Source organism: Aulonocara stuartgranti (genome assembly GCF_965226115.1).
Source record: "Aulonocara stuartgranti genome assembly, chromosome: 5".
Lineage (NCBI taxonomy): Eukaryota > Metazoa > Chordata > Actinopteri > Cichliformes > Cichlidae > Aulonocara > Aulonocara stuartgranti.
The window spans coordinates 4,664,270-4,684,858 of record NC_138943.1 but is presented as its reverse complement, the minus strand read 5'-3'; the positions used below and the strand labels follow the sequence as shown (position 1 = coordinate 4,684,858).

Below are 20,589 nucleotides of genomic sequence, written 5' to 3'. Positions count from 1 at the left end.
GGAATATCATGTCTTCAAGCACCTACCTTGTGCTATTCTGCTGTGTGGGTGTGATAACACTGTAGTAAACAGGCATGGGCCCCTGGACAGACTGGCTGACTGGAACCATGACCTGCTGCTGGTACTGCTGCTGCACCACCTGCTGATTTTCATTACCCACAGGTACCTAGCAAAGTGTCAAAGATCAAGGGGGAAAAAAGTCCAGTTCAAGAATGTGTACTGATGGGTCTAGGGGTCTTCTGACAAAGATGATTAGGTAGATACTCGTGTTAAACCCGTGTTACACTTTGCACGACGTTTGTTATTGTTTAACAAGCACCAGATATTCAGCGCAACTCTTTGCTGCATATTGGTGTGTTTGGAATATCACAGTAGCAACAGATTTACAGTTGCCTCTGAGCGGCAACCTTATTCAATTCACAATCTAAACCACATAATCAAAACTCCATGTTAGCACATTTTAGTAAAATATCATCGCAACATGGATTATAAATGCAAGCTTTTTTGGCTGCCAACACAGGGTTGAGGTGTTCTTCGATGCCTACACACAACACAAACTACAGTGGCAAAAAGCGAGAGCTTTCTGCAGCTGCACCCCTGACTCTAAATAAACCACTGGCACAAACCTGAGTTAGATCTGATCAGTTCTTTTAACTCTTATCTGTATCAGTACAGCAGAAAAACAGGTCTACTTTCAAAATATTTGCTTAGATTGTTTTGTTAAGCTTGTTGCAGTTTTAGGACTGTAAGCTCCACATCTGTTTCACAGACATAAAATGATGTTTCAACTGTACACCAGATGGCGATGTTTTAACATTGAGCCGCATGTGGTTTAGATACTGGAAATGCTTAACTTTTGTTCTCGCCTGGAAAAAAACCTGACAGTTCTGTAATCATCAACTAGTCACATTAACCAAAGAAAGATATGACTGTTGACAAGTATCCTTTATCAACTCCTACAGTTGCATACCTGATATGATGGCATCTGTGGGTACTGAACCATTATACTCTGCATTTGTCCTCCCATTCCTGCTCTCTGTGAATTGAGCAGTCCAGGATTTTGGGGTTGTTGCACACCCATCATGCCCTGGTAACTCGGCTGCTGGCTGGGCATCATGGTCTGAAGACCTGATGACCAAAATAATTTAAAAATAAAAATATTTAAAGTAAAACCACAGTATATTACAGAAGGGAGAAAATGGGATGAAGAGGAGTAGTTGGGTCTTTACCTTTAAATAATTCACAGAACAACAGGACATAAGCGTTAATGTCAACCATAATATATTAAATAAAAAGGGAAAAAAAGGAAAACAATTTACAGAACACTGACAATCACGTAACTCACAAAAACTGAAATGTACCATCACTTTAAGCTTACATGCTTAAACATAATATAAATTCATTAATTAATTTTCTATGAGTATAAATCTTCACCATCACAAAAATTATATTTCAGACCAGACTGCAGGCATGTTGTAATGTAGGGTCTTTCTGACCTTCATGTTCATGAACTATGTGGCTTTGGCAGACGTCCATTATGATCCAAAGTCCGTTTAGGTTGTCAACACTGTCAGTCACTTACTATACAAACAGCCAGACTTCACAAACCATACAATGCTGGCGCCTGACAACTTTTTCCAGGAACACAAAAGGAAAAATAGCCCTATATTTATCTGATTGTATTGGACTTGGATGAACAAGCAGGCACGGCTGTTTCACTCCAACCTTTCACCTGGTAGATTTAAAAGCAAGTGTGACTGTGGAAAACATTTACAGTTCCAAAATCGAGTGGACTTTATCCCCAATATAATTTCCAGTAAGTACAACTACATGGACAAATAATAATTTTGAACTTAAGTATACAACATCTGTTACAAATACACATTAAAACCCTGTCTTCCAGTTGTCAATAGACTGAAAAATAAAATAAAATAAAAACACAATATGCAATAAAAAGTAAATGTGCATCAACATTTGACAAAGGCCTCTTTTTAATGGCCATTTGCTGCAAATGGAAGTATTTATGTCTTTGCATATCAAAAAAGTTTTGTTTTTTTTTTTTTGTTTTTGAATATCATGTTGTCTGATGATGCACAGCACATGAAAATCAACTGACCTGACTGCTGTGCTGGCTGAGGCATGGGTTGTGTGCGTTGGGTTGGGTAAGACACCTGGTGGGACATTGGCTGGGGCACACGGTACTGCTGGCCTGAGCTTGGATACTGACCAGGAGGGTAGTATGAGACTTGTATCTGCGTAGAAATAACAAACCAAAGTTCAGTAATCTGTATTTAATGAACTTTGAAGGGAAGAATAACTGAATCACACTGGTGTAGACAATTTTTAGTGTAGAAGTAATAAACTACCATATTATTTTGCTTCTGCAAACCATCAGATTCTCAAATCACAACAGCAATAAAGACTTTCATAAATACTTTGTCCTTAAATTTCACTAAAGCAAATGTGTTAGGACAGGATTATCAGCATGAAAGCTGGAATATTTGTAGTAATAGTCTTGTATTTAAAGCAGTAAAAAATTTCCCCCCTGTTAAAAATTGCTTATTTAGACCTTTAGCAAATAACATTCATCATTCATTGTTGTACTTCAACTGGATGGTTTTCAAGCAACTCCATCCATCTTCTTCCACTTATCCTTATCAGGGTTTGCAGGCGGCTATCCCAGCTACAAAAAGACAGACTCTCAAGACTCGCATCACAGCTGTGGGCAATTTAGAATCACCAATTAACCAAACACCACTAACTGCATGTCTTTGGATGTAGAAGGAAGCCAGAGTACCTGGAGAGAACCCGAGCAAACACGTGCTGCATCTTAAGATTATTTTGCAAAATTTTTGTAGGCAGGAAATATGTCGAGGACATTTGCAACATAGCAGAAAAGTGAGAGTAAATCAAAACGATGAACTAAAACAAAAGACAATCAACTCCACTCAAAGGTGTGATTATACTTCTGCGTCCACAGGTTTGCTGGGGTGCAGGTTAATTCTATCTCACCATACAACATTGTGATTCAGCCTGTTGACGACTGTATTGGCCACCAATTTTTTATGATTGTGCTGACTCGCCAACAGAAACACTAGAGTACACTACACTACAATGCACCAATAACCAGCAATAAATGTCTCTAAAGGTCAAGATTAGAACTTTACAATGAAAGCACACAGAATCAAAGCTATTTTTAAGTGTCAATCAGGATGAATCTGTATAAAGAAAACTGCACAACATGTCAAAACTGAATTAGTTCATTACAAATAGTACGTATATAACTTTTGATAGAATCCGATGAGTGAAAAGCCTGATGAAAAGCCATAAAAACAGAACATTTTGCAAATCTTCCATGATATTTGTGACAGCTTTGGTAACTGACATATCACGAAGTTAATTACTTTGCCTTCGGTGTAGAGTGCTGTTCTAGGTAATGATTTAAATTAGATAACAGATCTATAAAACCTTTTGCAAGTATGAAATATTAATTTATGTTTGCAATTATATTTTAACTACCCGATATGAAAGTCATACACAGGTCTGTTTTATTTATTACATTGTGTTACATTTCATTAATCATGTAATCCTTGGGCATGGTTGCCTCCAGATATCAGCTACATCAATATTCAATCAAAGCTGACAAACTGTGGAAACTGAATTTAAATCTAAAAGGTATGTCTGCTGTTTTTATCTAACCACCTGTGGAGGAATGCATACCTGCTGAGGTGGAGGGGGCTGCATGTAGCCTTGTGGAGGTGGTGCGGCCTGCATGACAGGCTGGGATGGAGGAGGCGGTGGGGGTGGAGGATGGGGGTGTCCAGTGGTGGGCTGGTAACCAGACGGAGGTGGCAAAGGTTGACCCGTAGTAGCCATAATGTAGCCGGTCTGAGGTGGGGGGTGCTGCGGCAGCACTGGAGGAGTAGCCTGATACATCGGGGGAGGCTCGGGGTTCTCACTGGAGCCCTGCCGACTCAGTGTCATCTGTGTGAACTGGGGTGCCAGCTCTTCTCCCTGGGTAGAATGGGAATAATGCCATTAATTGGTTATGACTTATAGGTGACACTCCTATATCAGTACTGTTTTTTGATTTTGGAGATGGATTTTAGGATATACTAAGTAATTAACAATGATCTCCAACAGCCTAAATGCTTCATTAGCAATGGTCTAAAACGACTCCTATTCTGATTATTAAAGGGTCATTGTGTCATTTTGGAAAACACTTTATTTATTACTTTGAGTATATACATATACAGTTAAACACATCATCATGATTATTATTATTATTAGCAGAATCCAAATACAACATTGCAAACATTCAGAATATATGACAGGAGTATCGACTTTGATGTATGCTGGAAAATCTAAAATTAGACACTGAAGTTTATACTGGTTTAATCGGTCATTGCTTTACATACAGTCATGTGAAAAAGAAAGTTTTCAAAGGACTCTACACAATTTTGTTAAAACAAAAAACAAAAAAAATCCCACATCTCTCACATCACCTCTGGACGAATTTTCACACACTTGACTTTACAGTTCATTGAAATTTGCAGGTTATTATTTATGCTTAGCTCTCTTAAGGTCCCAACGCGGCATTTTAATTCAGGCAGAACTCATCTCTGACTGGGGCTATTACACCACGTTGAGTCTTTTCCAGTTATTCTGTCATAGATTTGTTGCTGTGCTTGGGATCATTGTCCTGTTGCAACAGGACAATGATCCTAGGGTGTGTGACAGGTTTCAGCCACCTTTTGCTCTCAGATAGATCTGACTCTAGAATACTTTGGAGAGGATTTCATGGTTGAGTGAGTGATTGCAAGGCCCTGGGGCAGAAAACAAGCTGTGCTTCGTTTAGAAAGCTTCTTCAGGTTACAGCTTCTGGTAACGCTTCCCAAAAACTCCTCAGTTGTTCAGTCTTTTTCTAATTGTACTGCATGAACTTTTAAGATTTAACTGCATAGAGTCAAGTGAAAACTCTTTTTCAAATGACTGTTCCAATGTAAACACAACCAAACTCAAACTCTGCTTCTGTGGGCAACCGTGGTTGCACTCATACAGATGCAGTGATTTAAAAGAGAAAAACAAAAAACGTAGCCAGGAACAAACTGGACACATCCTTGTCATTTCTTTTGTTACTACAGACACAACATTTACTCACTGAATCCACTTTAGACAGTAACACCAATTTATATGAAAAAGCTATTACTTAAATGTATTTGCAGACACACTCACATCTTGATAGAACCAAGATATGTTTTTTGACTCCCCTGAGTGAATGTAAACAGGACAGTAAATGAGTGCAAGTGTTTTTAGTAGGATATGGCATCAGCTAAAGTGTCAGTCATTAACTGAATGAGTATAACAGAGATGAAGCTATAATACGTGTCAGTACCATTGTGTACTGCTGGGGAGGAGAAACTGGCAGGAGAACCTGGGGGCAGGAAGGGCTGGAGTAGGAGACAGGCTGAGAGGGCTGCAGAGACGCCACCGGCTATACACACCAAAAAAAGGGATGAAATAAAGAGGTAGAGCATAGAAAGAGTGAAGCAAGGCAGTGAAAAGAACACGGCATCAGAAGCAGTGAAAAGAAGGGAAAAACAGAAATGAAGACATAGGAAAAATGAGGGTTAGAACACAAAGGAAAAGTTGTTAATGAGCAGAGAGGATAGTAATGGAAATCAAGTTTTTTTTTTTCTAAATGTTACACAAACAAATTATGTATAAAAAATTAAGTGTAATTATTACTACTCAGAAAAAAAGGAAGAAAAGGAAATGTGTGCAATCAAAGACTATCGACTGTGAAGTTATTGGAAAAATCAAACCTGTTAAAGGAGGATGGGTTGACATTGATTCTATATATAAGCTGAATATGTTCAATTCACTACACTTGTTTCCATCCATTCCTCCTCAAAGTCTTTGTTTTTTCCCTGATACGTTTGATGAGGGTGTAACAGGATATGCATTAATCCCAAATGTTCTGAAAGGAATGTCCTCAGGCCACTACACCCTGGAAGTGATTGTAGAACAATATGCACACAGTGTCTAACCGTAATAGTTAGAAAACTGTGTTTAAAGTTCTCCCTCGCTCTGGAGAATAAAAATGTGGCATGCAGGCCCAAGTAAAAGGGATGTCGACCATATATTAAACAACTCTGGGTCTAAGAATTTTATTTTAATTAAGAGCATGTTTTATCTGTAGCCATTTCAACTTTTTCTTTCACTTTTAAGAAGTAATAAAAGTGTTTGCGAGTAGGACATTGGAGAAGGCCAAGTTTCCATTTCAAATTCTTTTTTCACTGATGAGCTGTGTATGACAAGGAGAAATAATGCAGCTTCACTGTCTGCAGGATATTTATACCTGAAATTACACTGCTGCCCTTAATAATCAATTTCAATGAATAAACTGGACTGTCTAAAATTTTTCCATATTTTCCAATTACAGTATGCACATTTAAGTAAGAGTTGTTACACTAATAGTCATGACCACTTAAATACCTCATGTTTTTCTCTTTCTTCTGCTACACCGAAGAAAACAAAAAGAAAAACAGACTCTCAAACAGACGTCCTATATTAAACCACAAATTGAATGTGCCATTGCATCCATTTTTGGTTGGTAGTGGAGATAACTTACCTGAGCAATCATGTGGTTGCTCATAGGGTGCTGCGGCGGTGTGGGCAGCAGGGCAGTCTGAGGTGGAGCCTGGGGCTGTGGCTGCTGTGGCTGTTGAGATGGGCAGGGTAGCAGACTACGGCTGGACTGGGAGGCTGCAGGTGGAGGACATACATCAGGGCTGACTAGGGGAAGGCCTAGTGATTTAGAAGATGACATGATAGATAAAGGAGATCATTTTGAAATTTAAATTCTCCAACACTGAAACCCACAAATTATGACTTGATCTTAAAATATTGCATCATCACTGAATAACACCAAATAGTGTTCTGAAGATTTCTGAAAATGATTTGTATGTGTGCAAAACCACTAGAGGGCAAAATAAAGTCAACTTTGCATCAAACGTTTGTCACCTTTGTAGTTTAAAAAGTCAATTGAAGCTAATTTTAGTAACTTCTGATTCCTGGTTGTTATAAAATATGAGCTCTGCTAAATAAGCTCTCAACATTTTACAAGAACACGTTTGGACAGAAATTAATTCTTAATCAGATAAATACCTGTAGCTTTAATATTTTCTTTGCTAATAAAGGGACGGCCTTGAAAGCCTTTAAAACCACAGGAGTTTCTGATGACTTGTTTAACAAGTCACAAACTGCAGGGTCCAAATCATTTGTCAAGTAGCTAGTAGGTACTGGGGGCACACAATTCCCTAAGAAAATACTTTTATTGTTCTGACCAACAGGCTGCCTGTGACTGTGTGGATGATACTTTCCAAAATAAAAACCAACACAAAAACTCAACAAGGGTCAGGATCTTCACAGGCTTTTCCCAAAACAATACAGGAGAAATGAATACACCTTTAGTCTCCACAGAGTAGGGCAGACAAAAACACTTCTACACATGAATCTTAAAAGCAAAAACTAGCACAGCAGTCAACACAGACTTAAAATGAAACCGGGGGAGCCCCGTCGGGAGAAGCAAATCAACCAATCCTCGAGTCCACTGATGACCACTATTAAATTGTTTTCACACATGCACTCCAGCCCTGAACTTTTATAGACACAAGCCGATGGAGACACATTCGGGAAGGCAAATGTCCGACACAGCCGGACCTTAAAAGCTATTTAAGGTCATAGTACAAAATCTGTTATGCCCAACAGAGACCATGTGGAAATAGCTCAGGTAATGTGAATACACACTGCGCAAGTGGGCGTCAAATAGCCTTCATTCTCCACACTTTACCCAGGCAGCACCCTTCTCCTGAACCAAAAATGAGTATTTTCAAAGGTGAGAATTTGTCTGAAGCAGACCATCTCTTGCTGTGCGCTACATATGAAAAGGGCAACTTTTAGAAATGACCAACCATATCATTCTCCAGAGCTTGTTTAAAAAAAAAATATCTGGCACATTTAGCAATGAAATAAGAAATAAGGCACTATCCATTACCTTAAAATCTCGCTAAGAAGGCCGACCTGAGAGAATTTTATGGGATGTGGAATATAGACATAAGGGAGCTTCTTGAATTCAATTTATGCTACACAGCTAATTCTTAAACTACAATGACGTTCGGTCAGTTCTATCATAATTTTTCATTATGTTTTATACAAAAAACAGCTTACATGACTAGATAATCCATCTCTCCATGTTGTACTACTCATTTAAGGCAAGTAAAATAAAACAAGCTAATAGCATACTACCTAAATGCTTCTTCTCCACTTTTCTCCAAACCTTACCAGAGCGAGAGCCTTTGCAGCTCCCTTGCGAGCCTTTGTTGCTGCCAAGGCTATCCCCCCTGGTAAGGATGGAGATACCAGAGAAGCTGCTGGCCTTAGTGACGGGTGGCCGGAGAGTGCGGTTAGAGCTGTCTGAGTCGGTGCTGCTCCAAGGCCTTGGCTCCAGGCACTTCATGTCACTGTCCGTGCTGCTTTGACGGCTGCTTGATGCCCGGCTGGAGCTCTCGCGGTTTCTGAGAAAAGACAGAGTAGGAAGAAAAAAAAAGAAAGATAAGAGATGACATGATGGAAATAAAATGGGAATGAAGTAGTGATGAAGTAGAGGAGGTGTTGTAGCAGGAAGAGTTGAAAGGTGAGTGAGAATGTGCAAATTACAGAAAGCACAGCCAGAAGAGAAAGACAAAAAAGTATAGGGTTAGAAGGAGGAGATTTAAAAAAAAAAAAAAAAAAAAAAAAAAAAAAGAAGAAGAAGAAGAAAAAAAGGAAGAAAAGAAAAAAAAGGTGTGCATATAAGAGAGTTCGAAGCAGAGGTGTGTAGGTGGAAGCAGAATAAAGACAGTTGAAGACAGAAAAGGATAGGGGGAGCAGAAACAGAAGAGCAGAGTAAGGTCACCAATAGCGTAGAGTACACACAGTTTAAGAGGTTTTAAAGATGGAGCATTCAACACAGATGTATATTTGCTGGTTAAGTATACCACAATACAAACTCAGGCAACATACCAAATAATAATGTCTCAAATTTAAAAAAAATACACCCACCCCCCCCCCCCCACACACACACACACACACACACACACACTCACACAAACCCATCCAGAAAGGAAAACATACATGCAAAAGATGCTCCAAACACTAGGATGTAAGAAGATATTACAAAGACACTAGACACAAAGACAGATTTCCAAGAGCTCAGCACACATTAACCATCTAAGGGTGCTTTCACACCTACCATGTTTGGTCTAGACTTTTTAAATTTTGTTTGATACCAACCAAAATCACTGTAGTTAAAACTTATGGACATATGGGCCTGGGTCCAGACCAAACAGTCAAACATAACCTGACAAAAAGAGGTGGCTTCGGTCCAGAACGAGTTGTGTTTGTTTCTACTGTGAAAACTAGAACACTCTGTGGTAGAGGCTAGAGCAGGGGTGGGCAATTCCAGGCCTCGAGGGCCGGTGTCCCTGCAGGTTTTAGATCTCACCCTGAGTCAACACACCTGAATCACATGATTAGTTTGTTACCAGGCCTCTGGAGAACTTCAGGACATGTTGAGGAGCTAATTTAGCCATTTAAATCAGCTGTGTTGGTTCAAGGACACATCTAAAACCTGCAGGATACCGGCCCTCGAGGCCTGGAGTTGCCCACCCCTGGGCTAGAGAGAGGCCGAGACTGTTTTTAAATATCAAGGGACTTGAAGGGTTAAAACCTGACACCTTTCAGGTATATTGTGACAGAGCAATGGCATGTGAAAATAAAGAAAGTGAGGCCGGTATGTATGCATGTGTATATCAGACACATCCCCATCAAATCAGTATCAAGTCCACGTGGAACGTAAACTATTTTAGACTCCATTCACATAATAACCAGATCAGTTTAACAAAATATGAACCTAGTTTGTATTTCCAGGTGTGAAAAGGCCCAAAGACTGTAGACACCATTCCCATAGAGGACATATATACTTGCATAAACATGTTAAACATATTAACACAGATGAAACAATCATGCATGCACTTAAAAATGCATCGTCTTTTCACTGAGACAGCAAATAGCATAGAAACAAAACACACATACACTACTGAATACCAAATGTACATAAACACTCATTAAGAGCAGATGTACATCAGCACTCAGACTCTCACACACAATACTTACAAAAATACACACTTACTACAACTGCTTCACCAATATAGTTCTTTAAGCTACACTGCTGTGTTCACACACAACGTGTTGTTGTGATGCTGTCACCCTAGATAAGGGTAGCTGCCAAGAAAACTAATGATCATGCTGAAACAGTAACCACCACTCTGAGGAAATCCACTATCACGTGAATGACTGGGTCTGCCAGTTAAGTGGCAGCATTAAGAATACTATTGTTCTAGCTGAACATGAAAGAAAAAAAAAAAAAGAAAGAAAGCGGAATTTATTAACTTTAAAACTTTAAAAAGAAAAATGCAACTGTGCTGCTAAAATATTGTAGAACAAAGACCCTGCATGCAAGAAAAAAAAAGCATAGAAAAGAAAAACAACCACCAGGGCTGTAAATGTTTTTTTACCCCATCACTGGAGGTTTATGAACAGAGTATGTCCATGTACAGAGAAAAGACTGGAATTAATTCATAATATGTCAGACAGGTTGTGGAAATCTCCATGATGAGCACGAAGATGTGTTTATGGTTGTAAAACCATAGTGATAGACAGTAGTGCTTAAAAGGTGGCTGTGGCTCATAAATATTTCAGAGACCGAATTAATGGGGGGGGATCTATTTTGAGGCCTCTCTCCGCACAGCCTATTTTAAGGAAGGGTGGGTGCTCTGACATTCTCTGTACAAGCAGTCGCACACTTGTTCGCTTCGATCTGCAGACAAAGATGAGAGCAGGATGAGAAGAAAGAGGAGGGATTCTGCTGTTGATCACATGATATTTCATCTCCCCACGACAGCATTCCCCCATCACATGCACAAACAAGGGAAGGAGGGGGAGATAAGACTCCTGGTGTTCTGCACCTCAATCATTTTCCTTGTTAGATGTTATTATAGCCAAAGAGCTTTTATGTGGGTTCATTAAACTGAAGAACATCAACAAGTCTGTGATTTTAGGGGTGTATTTTAACAGCATGCATTCTCTAAAAGGTTAAAATTTCTTATAAGCACATTTAGATGGAAAGAAAAACACTTCAAACATACATAATTCTGTTTCAATTCCCATGTTAAACTTCTAAAATTTTCATAAATTAAGTGATAACAGAATTTTTTTTTTTAAGTGGACTACTCATATGGTTAAAAAAAAAAAAACTTAAAAAATTCTTAAATATGACAGAAGGGTCATGTCTGAAAACGTCTACATTTCACTACACAAACACATGTTACAAACAGCAGAACATATATTAGATCCTGTTTATATTTACAGAATAAAAACACTGGAATTACCATCTTGTACGCCTTCACCAGTTTTATCAATGTTTGTCTGGCCTCTGCCTTTAAGCTTTTGTATACAAAATGCCAAAACTTTATCCTATTATTAATCTAAATCTTACAAGTGGATTATTCCATAAGAATTTTAAAGCCTAGCCCAAAAACATGGCCTATCTGATTTTTTTTTACCTTTGACCACCAAATTCCAAATCAGTTCATCCTAATCCAAATGAAAATTTCCAGTAACTCCCTAAAGGCAGCATTTTCAAAACAACAGAATGTGATGCCAAGTGTAGAGGCATGAAAACCATATATGAAAACCAGGCTCAAGACCCACCTTTTTAATTTAGCTTTTACTTAGCGTTTATTTATTTTATGCTTATTTATTCTATCCTGTTATTCTATTATTAATTTAGACTTTACCTAATATTTATTGATTTTATTCTTATTCATTTTTTAATCTTCTTACTCTATTTATATTTATATTTATATTGTATCCTGTTCTTATTTATTTTATCATTTTACCCTGTATATATCCTATTGTGTCATATCTCCAGTGTTTCCTCAGAGGGCGCTCTCTGCACCGGGGCTGTGATCGACTGTGGCTGCTGGGTCTCTGGGGGTCCTCTCAGCCTGGCTGTGGGGCTCCTTGGCCTCCCTCCTGCTGTGTGCCCAGCCTGGAGGCTGCGGTCTGTGACCGGTGCAGACGGCTCCCTGTTATAGTGTTCCCTCACTTGGCTCATGCGAGCCCAGCCCAATTTTTACTCTAAGTGCGCGTGTGTGTGTGTGTGTGTGTGTGTGTGTGTGTGTGTGTGTGTGTGTGTGTGTGTGTGTGTGTGTGGGGGGGGGGGGGGGGGGATATGTGTGTATTCACATCATTTATGTTAATGAGAGTGTGGGGAGTGAGTTGGAGGGTGGGGTGGGCTGCTTTTAACTATGTAAAGCACTTTGTGCTACATTTTTTTTTTGTATGAAAAGTGCTTTATAAATAAAGATTGATTGATTGATTGATTGATATTTATATTTATTGATTCACAAGTTACCAACGTATTTGCTCCTCCAATTAAACCAAGTACACATGCGTACCAAAACATTAATACCACTCCTAAACGGCAAAGACACATTAGATCTTAAGGTTTGTAATGTGTTTATGTTGAGCAGCGACAAAGCTCCACTAACAGAGGTTAGTTTAAGGACAAGTGGAAATGTTGGTATTGCAGGATACGCCACAACACGCCTGATCTGTTCAGGCAACATAAAACACTACAAGGATCTGATGATAATATCTGAGTAGCATGGGATAGCTATAGAAATCAGAGTCAAAGCTGAGGCAGGTCGAACAGTTTGGGCACAAAGGTCTAAAAGCATGTTAAGCATGCAAACAAAGATATTTTTAGTATCTCTTTGGACTTTTAACTTTAGTTTTTATATACAAGTATTTATTGATGCATGAGACATTTTTATGGCTTCCATCTAAGAGACTACACAGTACTCATTAGTAATCATGAACATCTCCCAACACTGTATAGATGAAAGTAGAAAGTATTTATCAATAAGGAAAATTATTAGTTGTTGGACACAAAATATAAAGGGCCTCGTGGTTCTTATTTTCAAATGACCATGTCAGTTGGAGAGCACTACTGCACATGCGCACTACTTGTATATTTTATGCAATACTATGCAACATTTGACATGTTAACAAAAACTACAAGACTGAGTCAACCACAAAACAAACAGATTACTGTGAAAGCAATGCAGTTACTTTGTGTAAAAATGTGGTTGATGGTGGATGGGTGGAAGGGTAAGTAGGTCAGTGAGTCCCCAGTGAAACCACAAAGCAGCCATGCATGGGTCTTGGGAAGCCCAAAAGTGCAATGCTGGAATAGCCATTAATCAGCCGACTATGCCAAGCAAAGATAACCACCACAGGTCACCACTATCATCACCAAACCACTTTGAAAAATGGGCATGGCAACACACAAGTCAGTCAGCAGTAGCCCAATACCTAAAGATCTGCCTCCTCTTTTGAGAGCTAGAGCAGTAGCCCTCAGTGGAAAGTCTGTTGGGGTTAACATTAGGAGAAAACGCTAGAGTTACAGGACTGGAGTGGAAAACAGGATAGGGTTTATAGAAGAATGACAACGAGTGGTGTAAGAGGTAGAGGAAGGTTCATTGCAACTTTCACCACCCAAAGAAATAAGGGAGAAAAACAAAATGCACACAAGGCAAAAAGTTGACTGGTCAATCATTCCCGTTTCTCTCAGCATATTATATCATACTCTTTCAAGTTCAACGGACAGGATGCTTAGGGGTCGTCTTAGTCTAACTGCCTGTGAGTCAAATTATTTTCTTATTAAAATAAGAGAGAAGGAAAAAAGTGGCATTCCACTATGCACAAATCTCTCTCAAACACAGTGTCACTCAAAGTAATTTTAACACAAAACATCAGGGAAATTAGAAAATTAATCATTTGAAAGAAAAAAAGATTTAAAAAAAAAAAAAAAGCGAAATTTGATTTCTTCTCTACAATCAAATTTTACCCAAGTCAAACTTGCAAGAAGTCAAAAATTCAACTCATACAGATACTTCTTAATATTTTAATGAGGTAGCTGCCTACCTTTCATAACTAAAACCTAACACAATACAGTGTTAATAGGAGAGATGGCCATGATGAAGTCTATGAACTACAAACATTGAAGTCTTCAGAAGAACGTAGGATCTTACCTGTTGTCATTGATGTATCCATTTTGAGAAGACTGTAAAAAAAAGGACACCTGCACATTATGAAATGTATAATTCTTTCAAGAGCACTTAAGACAAGCAGTGTTTTCCATTTCAAAAAGGTTTACAGGCTTGGATTTATGAGTATTTGGCATAAAATAAAGCACAGATTCCCAGTGTGGGATCAAGAACCTCACAAGAGACTGCAAATTCAGTGTGACAAATAATAAGGACCCATTTCTCAACAGTCTACACTTTCAACAAGGACTACTCTTGCCAGCAGTCCAACCCGGTGCCATTTGAGTGAGCGCGTCTGAGATGAGGGACTCACTGGAAAGGCAGCACGATGAAACTCTGAAGGATCTGTAATGCTATGGCTATGGCTCTGAGGTTGAATGACCCTACTACATAACTCTCTTAATGGGGGGGGGGATAAAAAGGATTTTTTTTTTTTTTTCTTTCTAACGCGTTTGTTACGAACTGCAGATTCCAGGATTATCACATGATTCTGATCACTTACTTTCTAATAATATCCCAAAAAGTTGGGAAGTGCTTAAGATCAGTAAGCCCAAGGTGTTACCTTTAGCTAAGTGGAGAACAGACTATATGGCTCCAAACAACTCAAAAAACACTAAACACTAATGATAGAGGAGGACGAATACCTCAGACATCTCACATTGAACACAAATCAAAGCAGCTAATAGGACGGATAAATCCAGCTAACATAAAGTCTTTCTGATCTTAACTCTTTAAGATCATTATGTGTAAATGTGCTTAAAATGTAGGTTCTTCCTGAAAAACAACAAACTGTACTGAACTTTACTAATTCTGCCAAGACAAACAGTCAGAAATCCCATTAAATTATGTCCAAAGCTTGTTTATGTCGACCACAAGCATCTGGTCAAAATACAACTGTCAATTATTCAACCCAAGAAAAAGAACAGTTCATTAAAAGTCAGTTTAACACAAAGTAAATTACTAAGTGAAGGTAATTGTTGATATTGTGGAAGTTTATCACAAAGAAATTAATTTCTGAGTAAACCTGACTGAGTAAACACTGGTGCTGTTGACATATGAGGAAATATGCACTGCAAGCACTTGCTCCTCCATCCATGTTCAATACTTACTTCTCGGGCAAAGATCCGGTCTCGTACCCGCTGATATTCTTCCTCTCGCTCTTCAATGGACTTGCTACGCCGCCCGTCCTGCAGCGGCACGCGGATCTAACATTTGGGGAGAGAATGACAATGTAAAATAATTAAGCATGCAATTTAATTTTCAAACACGTATAGTCACACTTTGTGCAACCTGCTGTCAAGAAAAGTAGCAGCAATGCACAAGATAACAATAGCATGTGAGGAAGGGCAGATGTCTGTTGTCAAAACAAGACAGCAGAATGAAAACTGTGCGAAGTGAGTGTTCAAGGGATGAGTCAGCGTGGGAATTTTTAACACCACAAACGTGAGAGAACATAGAATCATAGAAGACAGCATGACAAATCTGTGCAAGCATTAGGAAAAAGTGTCATAGCCCCAAACAAACACTGCTGAAATGAATAAAATGGTGTGATAAACTTGGTCCAGAAAACAAAATAAACAAAATCAATTTTGAGACAGAGAATCTCCTAATTCCAAAGTGGAGAATTGTCTCTGTATTTGAAAATGTCCAATTTAAGGTTTAATTTAAAATCTAAAGAGCTACTCAAATATCGAAGCATGCAAAGATCAAGTTCCTTTTGAAATAAACTGAAAATGTTTTTATAAAAGTGTATAATTTTATAGCTCTTCAACATAGATCAAATTTAACAATACAGCAGATAAATTCGAGTTTTGCACTGAATTTCTGTGCTACATGTTTCACAATTGTGGGGTCCCCAAAGCTGTCACATTATGACCACCACTGCAGGGAACTTCGTTACTCTTTTGGGTGCAACACACAGGTCCTCAGGGGATCTTGTACACAGACTCGAGCATCGATGATCATTTAATTCCTGTAAATTCTAAGCCAAAGCCAAAACAGTTTGGATTTCCTCTAATACATTCCCTAATTTGATTACTGGAAAGCTCTAAAAAGACACTCATAACTGCTGATGGGGAGTTTGGATACACTCAGAAAAACCTTCTGCTGCTGTCTTTCTCTGACCTTTGCTGTTGGAATAAGGTAATTAACATTCATCTGTACTAGTGGTCATAATGTTAGGCTTAGCCATCAAGAAGATTTTGAAATGTCTTAAAGACTATGAACTGTATGAAAGTAGGAGGACGATAACTAATACAGAAATGATATTGGTGATGCTAGGTTAGAAAGGAAATGGTGCAGTCAAGCAGTTCCCAGTCATCATCCTAAATTTATCACCACAATTTAGCAATAAGAAAAGATTCTGTATATGGAAACCATAGGATGTGAAACCAAGCAAAAAGCTAAAATGCAATGGTTGCATCAGGATCAGACAGAAAAATGCAATTATTTGTACATAGCCTAGGAATGCAATATATGTGGTATGTTTCCAGATTCTGCAGATTAAAAATGTATCAATTTTCATATTTGATAACAAATGCAGTTTCACTCCTAACTGATAACTGTGCTACTTTAACAGTATACTGTAAGCCAATGGCCATTCTGTGGCCAAACCCTGCATTCTATCATAACTGTTACTGACACAGCTAATTAGCCTCCTCAGTAAGGTTATGTAAGATGACTACAGGACTGAGCCAAGAAATTGCTGCAATGCTTGTTGTTCACACATCCAGATGCCTCGGCAATCTGTTGTCTGACTGAATGAAAACATGTCAAACACCACATGCCATTAAATCCAGCTATGTCCCTTTATTTTTGTGGGGCCATCTCCAAAAGCTGTAACATGTGGCAGCAAGATTGAGAACTAGCTTTACATACAGTGTTTCTTTTAAAGTTATTAAGAAAAACTATTTGAGACAAGCCTACAGAAGCTTTTGTTACTCAGCGAGGAATCCAACTCATTGGTGGAGCTAAAAACACTAGCATGCGTGGAAAGTGACAAAAACAAACAAACAAATGAACCACTGTATACACACAAAAAATTACAAGGTACCAGTGTGTGAATGTGTGTGTGAATGGGTGGATGACTGGATATGTAAAGCGCTTTGGGGTCCTTAGGGACTAGTAAAGCGCTATATAAATACAGGCCATTTACCATTTACTTGTGATAACAATCGATGTACCTGATTATCATCTTTATCCATGCTAGCATCATCTCTCTTAAGGATGAACTTCTTCTGGAAGTCCATGTTGCGTTCATCCTTGATGTGTTCAGAGAACCTTTGTTCTGGGCTATACAACCAAAAAAACAAACGTTGTGGAGGACAAAAAGCATACTTTTAAACATGAGCTCGTTTCACACATGAATTCAAGACAAGAATTTTGGGAGAATCTGGGAAAGAAACTGTTGTCCAAAGCTCTAAAGCACTGCCCCACATGTGTCACAGCAGGAGTTAATTTGCGTCAGCTGGGTTCTTAATACTGGAAATATTCTGCTTAAGTAAATCGTGCATGAGACAGGACACTAGCTTTGAACTCACAAGACTATTGCCTGCAATGCTGTCACATCCGTGCAAATCAAACTCCACATGGGGGATTTGACAGTTAAAGAAAGCTTAATGCCCAATCTGACAGTGTCAGACATGATGTACTTAAATGCACTTCCATCCAATCATGCCTAGAAAAGTTGAGTGGATTTCTGAAAACTAATATAGTAAATAAACCTAGATAAAACTGAACTGGTGAAATTTTGTGAACTATAGGGAAAAAACAGTAAATTTTGCAATGCTGGTACCTCCAAAGGGAGTCAAATGTTTTGTTCTTTCATTTCTAGATCTAACAATTTGTCAACATGTTCTTTAACAAATCCTCACATAGTATTTTTGTCCACTTTAACATCTAAGGCAGCAGTCCCCAACCCCCGGGCCTCGGACCGGTACCGGTCCGTGAGTCGCTTGGTACCGGGCCGCGAGAGTTGAGGCTCAGGTGTGAAATGTATGGTTTTCAGGGTTTTTAATCGGTTTTCAGCGTTATTTTGTTATTGTTTTTATCGTTAACTCTGTTTTCCTGGGTCTTTTCACGTGTGTTATGAATAAATCTTTTTTTTCGGTACCGGTACTAGTTTTATTTTGTTGTATTTATCCACGACACCTTAAAGGCCGGCTTGTGAAAATATTGTCGGGCATAAACCGGTCCGTGGCGCCAAAAAGGTTGGGGACCGCTGATCTAAGGTGAAACTGCTGCTGGCACAATCGATACCTCAATACAAGTATTATTTATATTAAAAATGTACTTCTTTCTTAGTTGAAACAATGGTACAGAGTTAAATAAAACTGATAAAAATCTATTAGATTTTTTTGGGGGGGGGTGCGATACATGCAGGGAGTCAAACTTGTGTGCTGAGTGTTTTTTCCACCACAGCCAATGTCCTAATTTGAACTTATTTAATGAACAGTAATTAAATCTAAAATAAAGTTTTTGTGTACTCTTGCTGATATCACATACATTGCCTCTTGTGTTTTGTCTTGGAACAGGATTGAACTTTGAGCATTAATTTGACGTTCTAACTAACCAGACTAGTTGAAATCTGAGCCAAAGACAAACTACACTCACATGCGTGTGTTGCCCGTCTTGTTGATGATGACAGCCTTTCCCGTCTGATCCACATTATGGTCCATGCCAAAGTAGGCAGCCACACGGTGCAGCAGCATACGATGATAAGAAGTCATTTGTGGAAACTTCTTATACTGGTTACTGAAACAGAGATAAAAATGCATGAAGCAGGTTATTTCAACAGAGCAAATTACCCACAGCTGGGTTTTAATTCTCTGATTATTTAGGACATTTGAAAAACAATATTTATAAAGGATAAAGATAGATTTTCAAACTGTTAGGATACACAAATAGTATTCTTAATTACAGAATACACAACTACAACTTAACATAATTCTCTCATTTCCTCAGCACACTATAAATAATAAGAACTGAAGGTGGGAGGGCTAAATTTAAAAACATGTGAGTGATATGAAGAACGTGGCTTACTTGTCGTCATTAATGAACTCCAGGATATCTTGTTCCAGTTTAAGCAGCATCATTCGATCCCTGGTGAGCCATAGAGGGAAAGCGAGTGAGGGACAGATCAGAGAGGTGAGCAAGACGCTGAATAGTGGAGCAAGTATACTACTGACATGTCATTACACACACACACACACACACACACACACACACACACACACACACCAAAAAAAAAAGTGTTCTCAAAATTCAGGACACCAAAATTTGCTGTTTTTCAGATATCTAAAAAAGTAAAATTCATGTACAGAAGCCTGTACAGGCGTAGATCGTATCTCATGACACAACATCCAATTTTTCAGGATGAAAATGAAGATATTTAGAGAGTGCAGATTTTTTTTAACAACTAGTCAAAAACAAATGATATTTGATTTTACAATAAAAAAAAATGCAATTTAAATAAAATCATTGCTATCAAGTTTGATATTATTTCATATTTTCATAGTTTGGACAAAGAACTGCACTATTTGAGCCTGTTAAAAAATGGGAAAAATCAATTTTATAAATTGATTGGTATAAATCAATAGCACTTATCTTACTTAATAAGTAATTTATTATTGTGCTCGTCTTATTACCAACATGTTTATCCGTCAGACCCGTACCTGGGATTGTTTTTCAGTGTGTTGACCAGAAACTCGTGAACGTCGATGCCTGTGGAGTCAGTATATTCCTGACTGGAGTCTATTAAAAAAACAAAAAGGGAGGGGGGGGGGCATAATCAGACAGAGTTAAGGGAAGATGTTGATAGGAAAAGATACTTTTATGAAGTGAGAGTTTGCATCTTACCACGTGACAGCATCTTTCGGGGAGTCTTGTCCTTCTTCTCCTCTTCATTTTCATACTCGTCCTTCGAGGACTTCTCCTCCTCTTTGTCAGATGGACAGCTGATGTGAAGCTGGATGATATCCTAGAAAACCGCTTTTCATTATTACACAAATTGCAGGTTGTGCATTTACTAATTTTGCCTATTAAGCATTGTAAATCCCGTCAAAACAGACTTGCAAACCACAAAAAACCAAAAAAAAAACAACCAAAAAATAAAACAAAACACGTTACCGATTCTGGTGGTCCATCATTGGAAAACGGACCGGAGGACTCTTCACACACTGCAAGACTTCGTACCAGCTTCAGTTTGGCATTAGACTGAAAGATTACCACACAAATTATCTGTAAGGCTAATGTGTTACAATTTTATATTCTAAACACAGAAATAGTGCGATTTGCTCTAAGCTAGATTTTAGATTTTATGCTCAGACTTTCCAACTATAATTTACTACAACAACATACTATTACATCTATCCAT

The 20,589-nt window shown here is 38.5% G+C and overlaps 1 protein-coding gene across 8 annotated transcripts in view; it reads right to left on the bottom strand.

Moving 5' to 3' along the window:
* The window catches only part of r3hdm2 (R3H domain containing 2), a 59,664-nt gene that overhangs the window by 6,499 nt on the left and 32,576 nt on the right, over positions 1-20,589 (bottom strand). The window contains exons 7-21 of one of the 8 annotated variants that reach the window (XM_082533029.1): positions 20,343-20,429; positions 20,073-20,193; positions 19,889-19,967; positions 19,257-19,316; positions 18,828-18,968; positions 17,399-17,507; positions 15,326-15,421; positions 14,202-14,251; positions 8,311-8,579; positions 6,635-6,768; positions 5,396-5,494; positions 3,721-4,014; positions 2,117-2,252; positions 971-1,128; positions 27-166 (exon numbers count right to left, since the gene is read on the bottom strand). In XM_082533029.1, the coding sequence (XP_082389155.1) occupies positions 27-166; positions 971-1,128; positions 2,117-2,252; positions 3,721-4,014; positions 5,396-5,494; positions 6,635-6,768; positions 8,311-8,579; positions 14,202-14,251; positions 15,326-15,421; positions 17,399-17,507; positions 18,828-18,968; positions 19,257-19,316; positions 19,889-19,967; positions 20,073-20,193; positions 20,343-20,429 (1,973 nt within the window). Of the gene's footprint in view, positions 1-26; positions 167-970; positions 1,129-2,116; positions 2,253-3,720; positions 4,015-5,395; positions 5,495-6,634; positions 6,811-8,310; positions 8,580-14,201; positions 14,252-15,325; positions 15,422-17,398; positions 17,508-18,827; positions 18,969-19,256; positions 19,317-19,888; positions 19,968-20,072; positions 20,194-20,342; positions 20,430-20,589 lie in introns of all 8 variants that reach the window. The other 7 variants (XM_082533026.1, XM_082533028.1, XM_082533030.1 and 4 more) reach the window with 7 other exon arrangements.